Source organism: Herpailurus yagouaroundi, unplaced genomic scaffold (genome assembly GCF_014898765.1).
Source record: "Herpailurus yagouaroundi ecotype Mexico unplaced genomic scaffold, PumYag 28, whole genome shotgun sequence".
NCBI classification, from domain to species: domain Eukaryota; kingdom Metazoa; phylum Chordata; class Mammalia; order Carnivora; family Felidae; genus Herpailurus; species Herpailurus yagouaroundi.
Genome location: NW_024412376.1, coordinates 75,915,916 through 75,934,542, shown reverse-complemented (window position 1 = coordinate 75,934,542; position 18,627 = coordinate 75,915,916). Strand labels below are relative to the sequence as shown.

General features: G+C 45.5%; 2 protein-coding genes and 1 long non-coding RNA gene across 15 annotated transcripts in view; 1 reads left to right on the top strand and 2 right to left on the bottom strand.

Annotated features, from left to right (window-relative positions):
• The window catches only part of MCUB (mitochondrial calcium uniporter dominant negative subunit beta), a 109,247-nt gene extending 95,343 nt beyond the window's left edge, over positions 1-13,904 (top strand). For all 6 annotated transcript variants that reach the window (XM_040476384.1, XM_040476408.1, XM_040476373.1 and 3 more), the window contains one exon: positions 12,704-13,904. In XM_040476384.1, coding sequence (XP_040332318.1) covers positions 12,704-12,895 — 192 coding nt within the window. In that variant the 3' untranslated portion in view covers positions 12,896-13,904. The remainder of the gene's footprint in view (positions 1-12,703) is intronic.
• PLA2G12A (phospholipase A2 group XIIA) overlaps positions 1-18,627 on the bottom strand; it is a 41,578-nt gene that overhangs the window by 1,198 nt on the left and 21,753 nt on the right. For 2 of the 8 annotated variants that reach the window (XM_040476293.1, XM_040476358.1), the window contains exons 4-8: positions 7,593-7,635; positions 6,944-7,090; positions 6,259-6,335; positions 4,094-4,269; positions 411-570 (exon numbers count right to left, since the gene is read on the bottom strand). In XM_040476293.1, coding sequence (XP_040332227.1) covers positions 411-570; positions 4,094-4,269; positions 6,259-6,335; positions 6,944-7,090; positions 7,593-7,635 — 603 coding nt within the window. Of the gene's footprint in view, positions 1-410; positions 571-4,093; positions 4,270-6,258; positions 6,336-6,943; positions 7,091-7,543; positions 7,636-7,895; positions 7,988-13,093; positions 13,212-18,627 lie in introns of those variants that run through there. The other 6 variants (XM_040476307.1, XM_040476326.1, XM_040476298.1 and 3 more) reach the window with 6 other exon arrangements.
• Positions 1,414-2,605, bottom strand: LOC121031144 (uncharacterized). Its single transcript, XR_005790581.1, has 2 exons — positions 2,322-2,605; positions 1,414-2,289 (listed from the first exon to the last, which is right to left on the bottom strand). It is a non-coding gene; the product is annotated as an uncharacterized LOC121031144 (long non-coding RNA).

Here is an 18,627-nt window from a genome sequence, read left to right as displayed (position 1 = left end):
AGTCGGACGCTTAACCGACTGCGCCACCCAGGCGCCCCCAGGCAGTGGCTTTTAACACAAGAGATTAGAAAGAAAAACACAGCTTACTGCACAAAGAAAAACGGTCATCACAGGAGTTTCAACAACACTTTCTGTGAATATTATTACAACACTATCAAAATGAGTGTTAGCAGCCTATTACCAATTATTGGATGTAACTTGTAGCTTAAACCTAGTTCTCAGGAATGACTTTTCTAGAAGTTACTTTACACTTGATGTATCACCCTGTGCCGAAGATGTGACCGAAGATGTGAACTTCATGATCAAATCACCTTGATCAGATAAATACCAGTCTCTCTAGTCAAGGTGAGGCAAAACTAATGGAACTCAAGTCAGGAAACCAATTCTGTTTGTACTAAACACACACCCACCTTCTGCAACTGAGTAACACATGAGAAAGTCTGCTCCAGCAGGCAGTGTGGAAACTGAGGCCGCATCCACCTGGGTTATGTTGACATCCAGCATGTTTTTTTGATGATCCACTACATCCAGAGGAATGACTGGCACATCATGCTGGTCTCCCCGACATGCCTACGAGACAAGGAGGAAAACCATTTCCTTTTCTAACCTATTCTTTTCTTCCCACGGCTTAATGTTTACAGTGAATGTATAATTGAGCACATCTTAACATCAACAGAAGCTACTTTATAAAACTTCAAAAAACATGCAGTCAAATTTTAGAGCAAATTCACCTGACAGTTTTTCCCTACTCGTTTTTTTTTTTTGTTGTTGTTGTTTTTTTTAAATGCTTGAGAGAGCATGAGCCGGGGAGGGTCAGAGAGAGAAAGAGGGAGAGAATCCCAAGCAAGCTCCATACTGTCAGCCAGAGTCGGGGCTGTCTCAGAAACCATGAGATCATGACCTGAGCCAAAATCAAGAGTCACACACTTTTGACTGAGCCACCCAAGCGCCCTTTTAATTAAGGCCTTTAAAAAACTGGCATCCTCGGGGCCCCTGGGTGGCTTGCTCAGTCGGTTGGTGTCCGACTTCAGCTCAGGGCATGATCTCACTGCTTGTGAGTTCAAGCCCTGCGTCAGGCTCTGTGCCGACAGCTCGGAGCCTGGAGCCTGCTTTGGATTCTGTGTCTGTGTCTCGCTCTCTCTCTCTGCCCCTCCCCCACTCGTGTTCTGTCTCTCTCAAAAATGTTACAAAAAAAATTTTTTTTTAAATTGTCATGCTCAGTCGGTTAAGCGTCCGACTTCAGCCAGGTCACGATCTCGCGGTCCGTGAGTTCGAGCCCCGCGTCGGGCTCTGGGCTGATGGCTCAGAGCCTGGAGCCTGTTTCCGATTCTGTGTCTCCCTCTCTCTCTGCCCCTCCCCCGTTCATGCTCTGTCTCTCTCTGTCCCAAAAATAAATAAACGTTGAAAAAAAAATTTAAATTGTCATGCTCAACCGTACACCAGACTGTGTTGATTGAAAGGTACAGTGTGGAGGAGAAAGCCTCTGGTTTTGAGTTTCTTATGAAGTAACCACACCACAGCACCAGACACACCCCTTCTTTGAAAAGCTACAGTATTTGCCCAACGTTTCTGTTGAATCAGGGAATACACGCCCAGATAGGGCGGTGCTTGCCTAGCTGCTGCAATACATTGTCAAAGTAGGGCTAAAAGGACGCCACCACCTGACCTGAGAAGACCTCTTTTAATGTGCCCTTTTCCTTTCGCTTACACTGTATAGTGAGGTCTCAAATTCTTAGCCATTAATTTTCACACAAAGGCTAACGTTAATTTCTACTCTTAAATGCCTATTATGGGCTGAATTTTGTCACCCCTTCCCATTTGTATGCAGAAGTCCTGTCCCTCAGGGTCTCAAATGTGACTGTATTTGGATATATGGCCTTTAAAAAAGGTAAAATTGAGGTCTACAATGATCTTAATCTATAACTAGTGGTCTATAAGAGATCGGGACACAGAGATGCACAGAGGAAAAAAGGCAGCCACCTCCAGGCCAAGGAGAACGGGCACCTTGATCTCCGATTTCTAACCTCCAGGACCGTTAAGAAAATTTCTGTTGTTTAAGCCACCCGGTCTGTACTTTGTTCTGGCAGACCTAGTGAACCTCATCCAGTGACCTAGTAAGATTTGGTTGTGGTAAGTGCATCCCTCGTTCTGAAATGGGTTTTTGTAAGCTTTTAAAGAAAAAAGCCCGGAGTGATTTCAGAGTTACCTGATAAATAGGAGATCTCCAATATTCCATTTTTGCAGGGAGATTTTAATCTTAACTTCGTAATACCAAGCTTATTTTCAGACCTTATTTTTCACCGTCTTCCTACACCGAACACCTAGAATTTGATGCCATTACTTGCCCAATCAGTTGCAGTAAGAAAAAGAGCCAGCCTACTGAGGACTTGCAGGCGTTCGGCACTGTTCTAAGTGCTTGTTAGGCTGCCACGCTGTTTTAGCCTCACAACCAGCCCGTGAGGCAGTGCTCCTATACCCCCCTTTCACAGATGAAGAATTGGAGGCAGAGAGAAGTAACGGCAAAATATTTTCTTCCTTCGTGGCCATCTCCCCACAGCGGCTCCCAACTTTGTGTCTCTGACAGTGCTGGCCACTCCCTTTTTCCCTGAACTCCCCCCACTCCCCCATTCTCTGGACCATCCCGCTCAGTGTCTCTCCTCTGCTCATTCCTCAGTGGCGTCCCTCGGGGCTGTTTTGCACTCATTTCTCAAGCTATGCTTGGCGTGGGTAAACTCATCCACTCCCGTGGCTGCCACTGTCATTCATCTCGTTAACTCTCAAATTTATGTCTCCAGCCTAGCCAGGCTGCATGTAGAGCTGTTAACTTCCAACTGCATGTGACAGATACTTTAATGCAGTTCCCAACAAGAAACCACGATCATCCTTAACTTCTTAGAGATGTCCCTGCTCGCTTCCCTCAAGGTGTTATGGCAGGTTGAATGTGGCCATGCCCTCCATGCCGTTTACGGAAATACAGAATTGCAGCACTGGGACATCAGGAATTCTCCTTTGTTCGAACTCCTTATTGACGTGGTGAGTGAGGTTATTCGGGCCAAAAATTGTCTTCATCCCTAATACCAGCTTGAAGGAAAAAGGTGGAGGGGTGAAGCAAGCTAGAACAGGAACTCTGCCTGCGTTCTGCTCACTGGCCTCCAGGCCTGGTGCTCTTCAGTCAGAGACCCCTTCACTGACGGCTGCACCTGACACTGGGCCAGGCCAGAGGGTAGCACATTAGTTACTTTGAGTCCTTTCAAAAATTTTTAACATTTTTTGATGGGGGGGGAGGGGCAGAGAGAGAGGGAGACACAGAATCCAAAGCAGGCTCCAGGCTCTAAGCTGTCAGCACAGAGCCCGATGCAGGGCTCGAACTCACAGACTGTGAGATCATGACCTGAGCTGAAGTCAGACGCTTAACCGACTGAGCCACCATTTTGAGTCCTTTCAAATGTCAACCCAAGTCAAAAAGAAACTGAAAAAAAAAGTTTAAATTAAAAAAAAAAAAAATTTAATGTTTATTTTTCAGAGAGAAAGAGCATGAGCGGGGGAAGGGCACAGAGAGGGAGACACAGAATCCAAGGCAGGCTCTAGGCTCTGAGCTGTTAGCACACAGCCCATTGTGGGGCTCAAACTCACAAACCACAATATCATGACCTGAGCTGAAGTTGGACACTTACCTGACTGAGCCACCCAGGCGCCCCAGAAACTGAAAATATTTATTCCTTGTTAAGAAGGAACTACTACTAATTGCAACTCTGATTGACTAGGAGGCCAAAGGGGCCTTTCCAGTTACTGGAGAAAGTTACTTTCAAAATTGGCTGGTGCTCTTTATAATTACATGTATATGGGGCACCTGGGTGGCTCAGTTGTGAACATCCAACTTCAGCTCAGGTCATGATCTCGTTATTCGTGAGTTTGAGTCCCACACTGGGCTGTCTGCTGTCAGCACAGAGCCCACTTCAGATCTTCTGTCCCCCTCTCGCTGCCCCTCCCCTGCTTGCACTCTCCCAAAAATAAATCTTAACAAAAATAAAGCTAGAATTACACGTACAGAACCATGGACTTCATAGTTAGGTTGTACCATAATCAGTCTTACCTGAATAATAAATATCTTGGGTTTTCCAACTAGGCTCTGACATTTGTCTCCTTTGAATAAGCCAGTCAAAGTCTGAATTTCAATCTTGGTATCTTGTGCATAAATGTGACTGCCTTCGCCATGACTCAGGAAAACACATAAAAAGCAATCGGCATCTATGTGGCTAGAAGATGATGCTATAAAGGGCCACAAAAGTTCATACAGAAATGAAGATGTTTACTGTCTACATAGAGAAAGAGAATTTACTAATACTAAAGTTACATATGATGGAAGAGGAAAATGTGTTACACTAAATGTAAAGAGTACATAATGAGAATGTAAGGTCTTAGTCTTTAATCAAAGGGAAATTTACATCATACCGTACCTGATTTTTAACAACCTATTAAAAGTTCAAAGGGTTTAAACAAATTCCATTAACTTTTCTACAATACAGAATAATGACAGGAAAATATAATGGGATTGCTGTGGCATCAATAAAAGTTTCTCTGAATTAGCAGAGAGCTTCTTAGAGCAGACTGGAAAGACCGGCAACTACTACTTAGCAAGTGCTGTGTTCTGCTGCCCCTCCAGTGAATGCAGCAGCTTCATCATGTCTGTAGCACTTACAGCTTCCAAAGAATATTAAGACATGAGACGTATGTCCTCCAAAGCAGATGAGTAAGCGAAGTAGAAAACCTGGTAAGGAGCCAGTTAAAATTAAAGTGACTTACAGATTAAAGAAGTCTTGTATGGAGGTGCCTCAAAAAATTAAAAACGATCCAACAATTCCACCTCTGGGTATTTATGAAAACACTAATTTGGAAAGATACCTGCAGCCCCGTTGTTTATTGGAGCACAACAGCCAAGATATGAAAACAACCTAAGTGTTCATCAATGAATGGATGAAGAAAATTATATACATAGACATCTACCTTTCCCTATATAGAGATACACATGCAAGAATATTATTCAGCCATAAAAAAGGAAATCTTGGCCTTTGCAACAACATGGATGGATCTTGAGGTCTTTATGCTCAATGAAATAAATTCAAGAAAGACCTATACTATATAATCTCACTTATATGTGGAGTTTAAAAAACAAACTTACTGATAAAGAGGATAGATGGGTGGTTGCTGGTGGGTGGGTGGGGGTGAAGTGGGTTAAAAGGTACAAGACTTCCGATTATACAGTTAAGTCATGGGGATATAATGTACAGCATATCACCTATAAGAATACTGTATTGCATATCTGAAAGTTGCTAAGTAAATTTTTAAAGTCTTTATCACACACAAAAAAAAACCAACTTTTCGGGGCACCTGGGTGGCTCAGTCGGTTGAGCCTCCGACTTCAGCTCAGGTCACGATCTCGAGGCCCGTGAGTTCCAGCCCCGCGTCGGGCTCTATGCTGACAGCTCAGAGCCTGGAGCCTGCTTCGGATTCTGTGTCTCCCTCTCTCTCTGACCCTCCCCCATTCATGCTCTCTCTCGGTCTCAAAAATAAACATTTTAAAAGAATTAAAAAAAAAAAAAACCAAAGCTTTTCTGTACCTCTGTATGGTAACCAGACACTGTGGTGACCATTTTACAATGTATACAAATACTGAATCATTATGTTGTATATCTGAAACTAATACAATGTTACATATCATTTATACCTCAATTTTTAAAAAGCTCTGAGGTTTAAATAATTATGTAAATATTATAATAGTCCATTGGCAAATGACTTGAAAATCCACAGTGTGCAGTAATTATTATAAACATAAGTTGTGAAAATACCTACTGCATAGTGATGCAGAAATTTAGAGACAATATATATAAATCCAGTTTTTGTTTGTTTTGTAAATCCACAATTTGTTGAAGCCAGTAAAAAAACCTGGGTATGGAAGGAGTCAATTAACACCTGACTGCCCAGCATCTGTAGTGTTTGCAGTTTAGACTTGATTCATTCATTTCTGGAATGACCAGCCTGTTAGCGGGTGGTATGCTACATATAAATTCAGAGGCAAAATCCTTTGGAAGAGTCTCTGAATCCAGTAGTAACACATAAGCAAAGAGGCACAACCGAAACCTGTAACCCATGCTAAAGTAGTTGGTCAGACATTTTTCCAGCATAGTTAATTATCTGGATTCTGGAGAGGGTAACTGAAGCAATCCATCCCCTCAGAAGACGAACAGGAAAACTACTTACCCTCATGGATTGTGAGCAGGAGCTCCTCTGCTTTCAGATCATTAAAGCATTTCACTTCAAATCCTAGCTCTGAAAACCTGGTGACAAACTGGGTATTAGCTTACGAGCTGCTCAAAGTCGTCCTATACCCCTATTTCCCTGAGGAATCTATACGTGTTTTTATGACCTCTAAGTTGACTTTTCTTTGGAGGGGGGAAGAAAAAGCGAAATATGACAATGATAGTTCTCCTTGCTCACCCACAGCAGGAAAGGATTTACTCATACTGAAAGCTGATTCAAGTTAGGATACAGCAATGTAAATATATATGTAATGATTTTACATCTAATAGAACAAGGTTAGGAAGAAAATTCAGGCAAGTTCTCAAGGGATGCTGTGCCCAAATGAGGCTCATCCTGATACTCTATTTCATCAGTGTGGACACGTTTTGGTGAGTGTCATTTTATTAAATAGGTCATCATCTTGACGTGTGGATAAAACTAGCACCTGTGGGGCACCTGGGGTGGCTCAGTCACTTAAGCCACTCTTGATTTCAGCTCAGGTCATGATCTCCTGGTTTGTGAGTTCGAGCCCCACACTGGGAATTGTGCTGACAGCACAGAGCCTGCTTGGGATTCTCTCCCTCTCTGCCCCTACCCCGCTCACTTTCAAATATAAACATTAAAAAACAAACACAACAACTATTACCTGCGCCTAAGATTGTCTCTGTCTGCGCTGGTGCCCCGCCTTTCTGGCAGTGTTAAACGCCAGGAGAACCTCTCATGATTGAAGATTAAAGCGGTTCCTCTCCTCTTGTGGTCCATTTTGTACTTTTCTGCCGGATCAAATGTTTCACTGTTAACGAAAGGTTTATAAACAACAATCACTATGTCATATTAAATAATGAGCTCCTCCCAGCCCAAGATCAATGGGTAGGGTAGACAGAGGGCTCCTGTTTCCTCCTCCTTTGCCAGGGTGACATGATACTGGTGTGCACTGGGAAAGCCTGACAGAAATATTTCTGTACTGGTTGGTAAACAGCAGCTACCTGGAGCTCCCCACCCCCAGTCACCCCAGGGATGTCTTTTCTCCAGGAACCAGGGACAACAGCCCGCCCAGGCCCGGCTCTGGCTCCAGGGCCCATGCCACCCCCGTTGCTAAGTACTTTGGACATCACTGTAGGTCCTGAACCTCGACCAGGGGCAGCGGCCAACCCGAGGCTCTACAAGTTAGCTCTCCCAGCGCTAACACTCGCCATTCTCTGCTCTGCTGCTTCCCCGGGGCCATTCTTGCTTCTTACAGACTGATCTTGACCAGCAAAGGAAGAGACGTTTGTCAGGCAAGAGCACGTTTTTACCTCACATAGAAGGCATCTGTTTCGGTCATGTTTTCCTCCACACCTATTTAAAAAATTGAATTTGGTTAATTTACTCTTTGACTAGTAACACACTGCAGGACTCCCACACTGTGAACCCTTCTCTGGTTTTGCTTAGTTTAAAAGTCAAAAGTATATGAAAAGGAAGGGAACTTAATAGATAAATGAACCATAAATTAACAGCTCAATTCTTTCTCACCCAGCACTCTTATTTGCAAAACAGAAAAGAATATTATCAAGATAAATGGAGGAAACATTATGCAAATGCATTCATGCAAAATATACCTGAAGTAACACGATTCTGTGATGTGGAGCACAAATGAGATACGGAATTGTTCAGCGGAAAATGTTTTTGCAGATATTCTCTAAAACCGAAAAGGAATTAAAAACACAGGAAAACCAAAACACGGCGTCTGGTTAATACCGGATCCCCCTCTGAAACGGAAACGGTAGAAGTTTGGGGCAGGGAAAGGGAAGGAGCAAGGGTAAAGGCTTAAACTTTGGGTCTCCCGAATGATTTATGTGCACTTACAACCCATCACGTGATGGAGACCCTCTGCTCTCGACCCGTGCTCAGACTTCCCCACCCTCTGGGCCACCTTTCACGGCGTCCTTCTCTACTCGCTAGAACAGTGCTGTGCAGCTGAACTGTCTGTGATGACGGAATGGTTCTGTACCTGTGCTGTCCCATATGCTAGCCACGGACCACATGTGGCTGTCCAGCACTTGAAGTGGGGCTAGTACAGCTAAGGAACTCAGCTTCTCATTTCAACTTAAATAACCATGGTGGCTGGTGGCTGCTGTACTATAAGGCACAACGGGTCTAGCATCTTCTACAATACAGGCCCATACACCCATGACTGTGTTTCTGCCTGATAAACTTAGCCCAGAGGGGAAGGAAAGTAATGAATAAACAAATATGAACAGTGTAGCAAGATGGTCCTCTCCGCCGATGTCACTGAAGGAAACACAACAGACCCTCCCACCCACCCCTTCTAACCAGGAGGGTCCTGTTGCCTTCTCTCCCGGACACCAGATTGTTCTACCTTCACACCTCCTCCCTGACAGAAATCGGCCCTGAGATGAGGGTGAGGCTGGCATTCAATTCTGTGCCCTTTACCACTCACTTTCAGCCGATTCCTCCTGGAATTCCCCCAGTATCCAGACCTAGTGAGGACCCCACGAAGGCCCTCCTGCTGTCCGACAGACCCTCATCTGCTTTCCTCAGTCTTTGCATCAATTCCTGGCCTGGGTGATAAAATGCACATTCCTGGGTCCTAACCCAGATTTGTAGAATCAGAATCCCAGGAGAGGGAGAAATCTGCATTTTTAACAAGGTGATTTGATTTTTATACCAGAGCTTAGGCTTAGGAGTAAAGAGCAGCCTCCCTAATGCATCCCCCCACCCCGCCAGCTCACCTGGTTTCCTTCCTACTCCATGCACTGTTCTATTTGGATACCTCCTTAAAAAATAAAAATTTATTGAAAAGAGAGAGAGAGAGAGAGAGAGAAAAAAAACGTGAGTGGGGGAGGGGCAGAGAGAGGTAGAGTCCCAAACAGGCTCTGCGCCTTCAGCATGGAGCCCACGAACCATGAGATCATATCTGAGCTGAAGAGAGTCCATGCTCAACCGACTGAGCCACCCTGAAGACCCTACTAGGATATCTCCCAACTCCAGCCTGCTCTCTAGGGGACACCCCCTATTCCACACCCTGCTCTCCGGGTGACCTATCATCACCCACGCACCACAGGCTCTACCAGGTACCTGGCGTCTCCTACACTGCTTACTGGGGTACCACTCACACGTTTACCTACCCAGGACACATCCTACTTGCTCCACATACTACTCTACTGGGAATATGTTCTACTCTTCTTACTCCAACAACTACTCTACCCAGAAGGTTTCCTACTCCAGACACCAGTCATACCGCTGTATGGGGGGTAGCTCCACTTCACGCCCCGCTTCCTTCTCTCCATACTTTCCTACTGCAGACACTTCCTATTCCGCACACTGCTCACCGGAGGTTACGTCCTACGCTTCCTACTCCACAAACTGCTTTACGCAGAAACTTCCATACTACCCGCCGCTCTCTAGGGGACAGCACGCTCTGCATGCTACCCAGGATGTTTTCTCCCATTCTGCTTTACCTGGGATACTTCCTACTCCACACCTTGCTCGACGTGAACCACTTCCTGCCAAAACCGGGCTCTATCTAAGGACAGCTTCCTTGGCACACACCTCTCTGCCCAGATGTTTCCTCCTAGCTGTTGCTGCACCTGCACCTGGGCAAGCCTCGTCCTGCACACGGTGCTTGGGGGGGGGGGGGGAGGGAGGGGGGGGGCTTCCTACTTCACACACTGCTCCACCAAATAGTCTTCCTATTCCACAGGCTTCCGCTGGTATGCTTCCTATCGAGATACTCTGTGCTCCATACACGGAGTACTTCCTACACCACAGTGTTCTAGGGGGTGACTTTATACACTGCTCCACCAGGGACACTTCCTACTAAGCCTCCCCTCTACCTGGGGATACCGCCTACGAACACACTGCTCCACTCGGGATACTTTTTACTCCACACATTGTTCTACCTGGAATACTTCCGCCTCCACACACTGCTGTGCCCTCAACACTTCCCACCTCACACCCTGTCTACGGGGATTACTTCCTGCTCCCCACACTGCTCTACTAAGGCCCAGGAATTTTCTCACCTTCCATTTTCAAATGCGCTCCAGGATCTACCTCCTTTTAATAGCCTCACCTCCTTCTCTTCAAATCAATTAGACAATAAAGAAACAACACAACTCAAACTAAACACATTCCATCTCTACGTGAAGGACAATCGCCCCATTCACTCCCTGGGAAGCTGCACAGTTTGGGAAGCACAGATCTCTTACCACGGTGTGCAACATAGCAGGCCCAGCAGCTCACCTCTTCCAGCTTTTGCTCATCGGTTAGTGAGCGTCAGGCCGCCCAAAGGGCAGAGAGAGGGTGGACGCTGTGGCAAATGGCCCCGTCACCAAACTAACTCAAGTCATGGAGGGTGAAGGCACTGGAGATGTGTACTCGATCGGGTCCTTAAAGTTCATTGTTTATAGTCTAAGGAAGGAACTGTGCCGTTCCTCCCGGCTAGGTATCTAAGCTGTGCATCTGGGTTGTCTCAAATACTGCCTTCCACTTAGACATGACCCACAGATTTAGGAAAGACAGCCAGTTTTAAGTAACTCAAGATAACTTAAAACAACATTGTTTCAGGGCACCTGGGTGGTGGCTCAGTCAGTTAAGTGTCCAACTCTTGATGTCGGCTCAGGTCGCGATCTCGAGGTTCGTGAGTTCAAACCCTGCGTCAGGCTCTGTATTGACAGTGCAGAGCCTGCATGGGATTCTCTCTCTGCCCCTTCCCACCTCTCTCTCTGCCCCTTCCCCTCCCCCCCAATCAATCAATCAATCAATCAATCTTTTAAAACATAACGTTGTTTCAAAGTCAACAGATTTGGCAATCTCTGAGGGATCTTCCAAAAGTGTTTTACTGTTAATACTGACACAGAAGGAAACGGTCTGAGAACTTTACTTCAGACCCTTGCCAGCTCAAACCCTGCTCCAATATAAATGTGCGCCCTGCATCCTGCACCCCCAGTTATGGATCAGGTCCAGCTGCCATTCTGTTCTGGCTACTTGTTCACTGAAAGCGATCGGCACACACATTAGAATCTAAATTTGATACATTACTGGAGTTGATAAATTTTACCCAGGTGCCACAGAAAACACATCGGGACTCAGGCGGTATGTCCTAAGCAGACAAATTTTCAGGAAGGGCACACTTTAACAAGTGTCATTACACTGCAGGAACACAAGTTGCCTGCCTAAAAGGGTAAATGGCTCTGTCAACATGGAGAAATTTTTAACGGAGATGCTCTATATAATAGACTTGCACACTCCCGTGCATCTGCAATCTATCAAAAATGGGTCCGTCATCAAACTGGACTCTTGTCCTCTTTTCATTTCTCCTTGCCTCTGATTTAGGCAATTTTCCTTTCCACCATGATGCGGCCACCACCTCTCTGCCCCTTAAATCAGTTTAATTTTTACCAACCTAATCACTCCTTTTTTTCCCCTACCAGCCACTATTTGTTGGTGGCCCAGCACGTTAGATGCTTTCTCTGCCTCAGCTCCACAGCCCATGAGGCAGCCAGTGCGTCAGCCTTGTCCCAGGACAGTGCTGTGGAGTGGGATTGAAAGCCGGGTCCCCCTACAGACTCACGTCTCTGCACTCAGGTCGCCATGCTAACCCCCTCCAACCAGAGAAAACATCTACCTTCCTAAACGAAGTGTTCGTTTTTCCAAACTTCTCCAGTATCTACGGTCATCGCCATCATTCCCCGCAGTATCTATGAAAATCTACCCATATCAAGGATCTGTTTAATAGTCCTGTACTGAGTAAACCACGTCAGGCCTAGAACACAGTGAAAAAGGGGGTGAGACGGCAAAAAAGGAAGGACGCAGGACGGAGAAGGAAAGCAATGGGATGAGAATGGAGGGGGAAGTGGGCGGCATCCCTGAACCCTGCCCCTGCTCCCCACCCCTCAGAATGGGAGTGGCCACCGGACCCTGCACTGTCCGTCCAGGGCAAGGCCACTCCCTGAACTTCCTACAACTTGCCTCTGGGGCAAGCCTGGTTTTGTGCAGCAACGAGTAAAAAGCTCTGAAATAAAGGCACTGTGCATCAACTTCTAGAGTTTCAACCTTTCCTTCCTTCCTTCCTTCCCCCCAACCCCCTTTTATTTTACTATGGCCAGGCTCGAAGTTTCTTCAGCTATCAGTGATATAATTAGTAAGTGACAGGGAAGAAAGTTCTAAAGTACACGTTTAGCAGTTGACTGTAGAGAAAGATGTGGTTTCAACCCAAACCCACAAACGGCCCTGGCTGCGGGAGAGGCACTGGGGCTGCACAGGCAGCCAAGGCCCGGTTTTTGTCCCCAGCTCAAGTCAGGGCATAACCAGGGGCCCCTGTGGGGGACTCCGGTGGGGCGCTCCCGCGGGCTGCTTATGCTTCCATTATTATGCACTCAACCACTTCCTTTTACTTTTTACTCAGGAGAACACAAAACCAGATCCAACTTCCAAAAGTCAACTTTCAAAAAACCCAGGCGCGGGAGGTGCCAACAGCCGCCCGGCCAGCCTCCCAAGGTTTAAATGGCCCGACGCCGGGCAAGAAAGAACCGTCCGGAGGACAAAGGCGGAGCGGGCACGCCCCAGCGCCGGGCGCCGCTACCCCGGGCGGCCCTGAGGCGGCGGCGACCCCGCACGGAGTCCCGGGCTGGTTTTCTGGACCAGAAGGCATTTAACAAGCTGCCCCCACCGGACTTGCGCGCTTCCCTCCAAGACCCGCAACTCTTTCCGGCCGCCCAGCTCCCGCGTCCCCGCCCCCGCCCGCGCGCCCCGCTGGGGAAGCTGCCCCGCGCCCCCTCGGCACCCGCGGGCCTACCTGCAGGGCGAGCCCCGCTGGGCCCCGGCGCCGAAGTCATAGTGTCCCAGCCCGCAGAGCTGGCGCCCGGGAAAGACTCAGCTTCCTGCATCCAGGGGCCCGCAGCCCCCGCCCCTTCCTCCGCCCCAGCCCGCCCGTCCGCTCCCGGGAGGGGGTGGGGGCCGCGTCTGCGCTCGGAGCCTCCCGCCCGCGGAGCTCAGGCTCCTGCCCCCACTCCCGAGCTCGGGGCGACCAGAGCGCGCGGGGAAGGCCCAGGGACGCGGTCTCGTCCGCCTGGCGCCTGGAGACGAGCCAGCTCTGGGGAAATGCCGGTTGGCACCCCGAGGACACACGGCGGGCCCGAGTAGGGAAGCCGCAGGTGGTTTCCCGGCACCTGCGGAGAACCGAGGTTCGCAGTCCCCGCCCCCAGTGTTTGCTTCTCCCGCCTGCCTCCCAGGGGGTGGGGGTCGCGTTTTCTGGCTTCCCGTTTAGTCCTTCCCCAGTGCGAGTTATGTTATAGAACTGTAATGATTTCTTTTAAACGCTGTTTGCTTGGGGGTTTGGGGACAGAGTAAAGTAGAGGCAACCCTGGGATTTTTAAATCTGGTTTTCATAGGTAGAGCTAATTCGGGGAAGCGATCATAACTTCGGAGGCGGAACTTTGGGGTCTATGTATGCAGTCCTCACTGACAAACAGTGCGCTAACTAAGCGCCACCGGGTGCTCAATGTTGCATTGAACTGAGCTCCTCCTTCGGTTGGTTGTTGTGTGAATTTGCTTCAAAGAGCAGCTCTAAAATCGGATTAAAAGGTGGCCTCATCTTTTGTCATTTCTCTGGGTCTTGTCATTTAAAAAGTAACTAACTTCAGACTGCTGGGAAAATGTGTTAAAGTACCATTTTTAATACATTAAAATAACATAAGGGATACTTAAGTATAAGGGATCCGTCTTCAATAAATATTACCCTATTTGGGAGAGAAAAATTAAAATCCAACTTGATAACTTTTCCCACGTGTGCTTGGTCATTAACTAGAATATGAAATCAGAGGATTTTTCTCACCCAATGCCATTTACTGTTCATTTCATTGTGTGTGCAAAATATTTCAGAAATCTGTTTTAGTAACTTACTCTGTAGTTAAGATATAGGGTATCACTCAAAACCTTGTACGGTTGTTGTGGCGATTAACTAAAATGACCCATGAAGTTTTGGGGTGATGGTGGGATGGTGTGGAGCCTACGACCAAGAAAGAATTCTTGGAGACATCTTTGGTGCAAAAAGGTGATTTTATTAAAGCACAGGGACAGGACCCATGAGCAGGAATTGCTGCGTGCACTGGGGTTGTGCCAGGTAACTGGTTATATACTAGGGAATTGGAGGAGGTAAAGACAAAAGGGCCCCCTCCAGAGGGACTTAGATATGCTAAAGAGGCCTCTTAAGAAATTTGAGGGCTTGCTATTACCAAGCTAAGGTTGTCTTTCCCTCTAGCAAAGTATTAACTTTAAGACAGTAGGGAGTTCCTGGAGAAACATTTAACTCTGCCAGCCTCCAGTATCCATCACTGGGCTGCAGATTATAAGGAAATTTAATTTTACCTGCCATTTCCTTCTTGCCTTTGTTCCCCACATCATTATGGGTGGTTGCGGCTGCAAGAAACGGAGTCTATAGGTTTCTGGAGATTAGGCTATTGATAAGATTGCCTTTCTCTTAGGGCACCTGGGTGGCTCAGTTAAGCATCCAATTTCCACTCAGGTCATGATCTGGAGGTATGTGAGTTCGAGCCCTGCATTGGGCTGTGCTGGCAGCTCAGAGCCTGGAGGCTGCTTTGGATTCTGCCTCTCGGTCTCTCTCTGCCCCTTCCCCACTCACACTCTCTCAAATATAAAATAAAATCATAAAGGAAATTGCCTTTTTCTTGCAATTTACTAAGATATTTGTAAACTGGAGACCCATGTCCTATATGACTGTGATTTCTATCAGTTAACCATTTTTCTTTCCTTTCCTCTGTTCTTGAGCATCCAAGAGTGTCTGAGGAATATCACACATATCCCATCTGGGGGTGGGGGTGCTAGCTTGTATTTTGCCCTCAACCTGCCTTATGCTCCTTCATCATAACTACTTAAAACAGTGCCTGGCTTGTGAAGAGCTCAAACTATTTTTGTTACCACCATCTTTAGCTCACTGAAAGCAAGATTGGCCTTCTTTTGGTTTCCCCATTAGAGGAAACAGTTGCTTAGCATGTAGGAGGTGCTCAGTAAATATTTATCCATTGAATGAGATCCAGGGTTTCAGCGTTTGCACTCTGGACTTTATCCAGTTTGAATGTGTTATCTGACCACCAGAACTTCCTGTCCTTTTGCCCAATTTTCAGGGTCTCCTCTGCTTGAGTCCTGAAAACACTCCCCCCCCCCATTGATGTGGAAACCCAGTTGGCTGACTTTCCACTTATCTGAAAGGTGAAGATAAAAGGAATGTTTTATTTTTCCCCCTAAGTATCTTATCTCAGAATATTGTATTACTTTTTATAGCATATGTATGTGGTTATGTTTTAAAGTAAGATTTTGTCTATCTTAAGACACAAGGGGCGCCTGGGTGGCGCAGTCGGTTAAGCGTCCGACTTCAGCCAGGTCACGATCTCGCGGTCCGGGAGTTCGAGCCCCACGTCAGGCTCTGGGCTGATGGCTCAGAGCCTGGAGCCTGTTTCCGATTCTGTGTCTCCCTCTGTCTCTCTGCCCCTCCCCCGTTCATGCTCTGTCTCTCTCTGTCCCAAAAATAAATAAACGTTGGAAAAAAAAATTAAAAAAAAAAAAAAAAATGTTCTTCGAAACCTATAAACCTGAGGCAGAAAAGCCTAACATCACTATTGCTTGTATATATCACTATTGCTTGTATATATCACTATTGCAAAGAGACACTAGTTATTTTTATTAATCATTTTTGTATACTGGTTACACTGACTCATTCTTGCTTTTATTTATGACTTGAGCAGATGGCTGGTTTTGTAAGGTGAAGCAGTGAGGAAAAACTGCAAACGAAGGGGGCTATTCAATCACTTTAACCAGTCCTGAGTTATATATTACACAAGACCTGAATGAAAACATTATAAGTAATATCTGTGAATTTGAATAATGCAATGAGATACATGTGGGAAGATCTTACCTAACAGGTTTCATCCTACCCCAAATTTACTGAAGCCAGCCTCCTAAACAGTTGTTTTGATAGACTCCATGGTCTTCACTTTGTTAGATGTTATCGTTATGTACAGGATAAAATAACGTACATTTTGATTTCCCGACAATCTTGTACTTCTATATATACTGACAGAAATACCACTTTTTCATTTTAGGGAGAATTAGTTATAAAGTTAATAAAACAACATTTTAATTAATATTACTAGTATAGTCTATGGGTTCACTGAAGGAATGCCGGTTCCAGATGTGTATAACTTACTTGTGTCCTCATTATTACAATTCTTTCTTCCTTAGAGCTTCTCTGTGCCTCAGTTTTTCCACCTATGAAATGAATACAGCCATATCTGTCCCTGGAAGAGGTGCATCAAAAGATTTTAAAGACATAGGTGGTATTTAAAGGCAATATAATTTTATTCAAAAATATCAGTCTTAGGTTTCTTGCAGAGAGCTGCAGAAAGCTAGTCTTGGGGTTTTCTTTTTGTTTTTTTATGAATCTATTCTATGGATAGGGAAAATGCCATTCTTAAAATCTAAATACATGCCCTGTGGTACATAATTCAAGGGAAGACATTAGTAAGAACTCCTGTTCAGCTTAATATATATGCACACACAGAAATCATTATAGAGACGTACATGTACATGGGTTAATATACATACATATTTCCTAGCTCTGTTTGCTGGGAGGATCTAGCAGAATGGATCCTCTAGTAGCAATGAGCAAATCCAGTACCCAAATACTGGTTTCTAAGTTGCACTGCAAACCATTCCCCAATAAAAGAGACTGGTAAAAGGGACTGCCTCTTTGGAGAAGAGGCAGATTCTAGTGCTAGAAATACACAGGTTGGGCCCAGATCAACTTTCCCACATTCTTACCAGGAAGTATGGAAGTGTTCAAAAATCAAAAGGATGGGGATATATCAAAGAGACAGAGGAGCCAACCTGACATAACTCCTAAGAGCCAAGCTGGAACAACTTGAGTAACAAAGTAAACATTACCCAAAGTCTAAAGGAAATATACAGGAGTCCATACTGATATAAAGAATTGAGGGCGGGGGGGTGGGGGGCGCCTGGGTGGCTCAGTTGGTTGAGAGTCCAACTTGGGCTCAGGTCATGATCTCACAGTTCGTGGGTTTGAGCCCTGTGTCAGGCTCTGTGCTGACCACTTGCTCAGAGCCTGGAGGCTGCTTCAGATTCTGTGTCTCCTTCTCTCTCTGCCCCTTCCCTGCTCATGCTCAGTCTCTCTCTCCCTCAAAAATAAATAAATGTAAAAAAATAATAATAATTGAGGTGGGAGGAGACTTTTCTGTAAGAAAAATTTACCACATAAAGATACTCCCCCTTCCAGAAGGTGGAACAGAATCTTGCCCGCTCATCATAGACTCACCATAGACTGACCTGGGGGCTGACTTCCAAAGAACAGAAGTATGGAAAGAAAAAAATAAGAAGTGTCCAGAGTTAACATACCATCAAGTTGATAACATTCAATTACTGATATGATTTGATGAGAAGAACCCTTCTTCACCTTTGTGGTTTTCTTCCTAAATATCCATAACCCCAGTGCCATTATGAGGGAAACATCAGACAAGCTCAAATTGAGGGGCATTCTGCAAAATACTGACCAGTACTCCTCAAAACCGTCAAGGTTATGAAAAACAAGCCTGAGGGAACCATCACAGACCAGAGGTTTATCAGACATGATGACTAAATGCAATGTGGTATCTTAGATTGGATCATGGAAAATAAAAATGACATTAGTGGAAAAACCAATGCAATCCAAATGTAGTCTAGAGTTGATTTCTTAACAAATGTTTCATGGTTATGTAAAATGTTAGGGGTAAGGAGTACAGAGCAAGTCTAGATTATTTTAGCAACTTTTCTGTAAATCTTAAAATTATTCCAAGATCAAAATCTTAACATGTAAAAACAGTTTCTACTGCTCTTTGTGTATAATTTATGACCATGAATTAAATATTTTACAGAATTCTGAGTCTGTCCTCTTGAGAAACCAATGCTGCCAAGAAAACCCATCAATTTATTATAAGTTTAAAAGTTACCTGGTCAAGTATTTCAATAGTAAATATTAATAGAGAGCTTATAAAATTGCTGCTTTTTAAAAAGTCTGGAAAGTATCAATTAAGGGTTCCAAACATTTAAGTTAGACCCCAGTTTGCTCCATTAGTCACAAGGGATACACTTGCCCTGTCTCACAGAGAACACATCTCTTAGCAGAATAGCTCCACCAGCTCGGTTTGGGAAGTTACCAGGTTCCCAGCAATGATATATATCCAAAGTTAGGAATGTGGCCCTTTCTCTAGAACACACTTTTCTTTCTGCCCACTTCTGCCTGTAATGACTTAAAAAGAACCA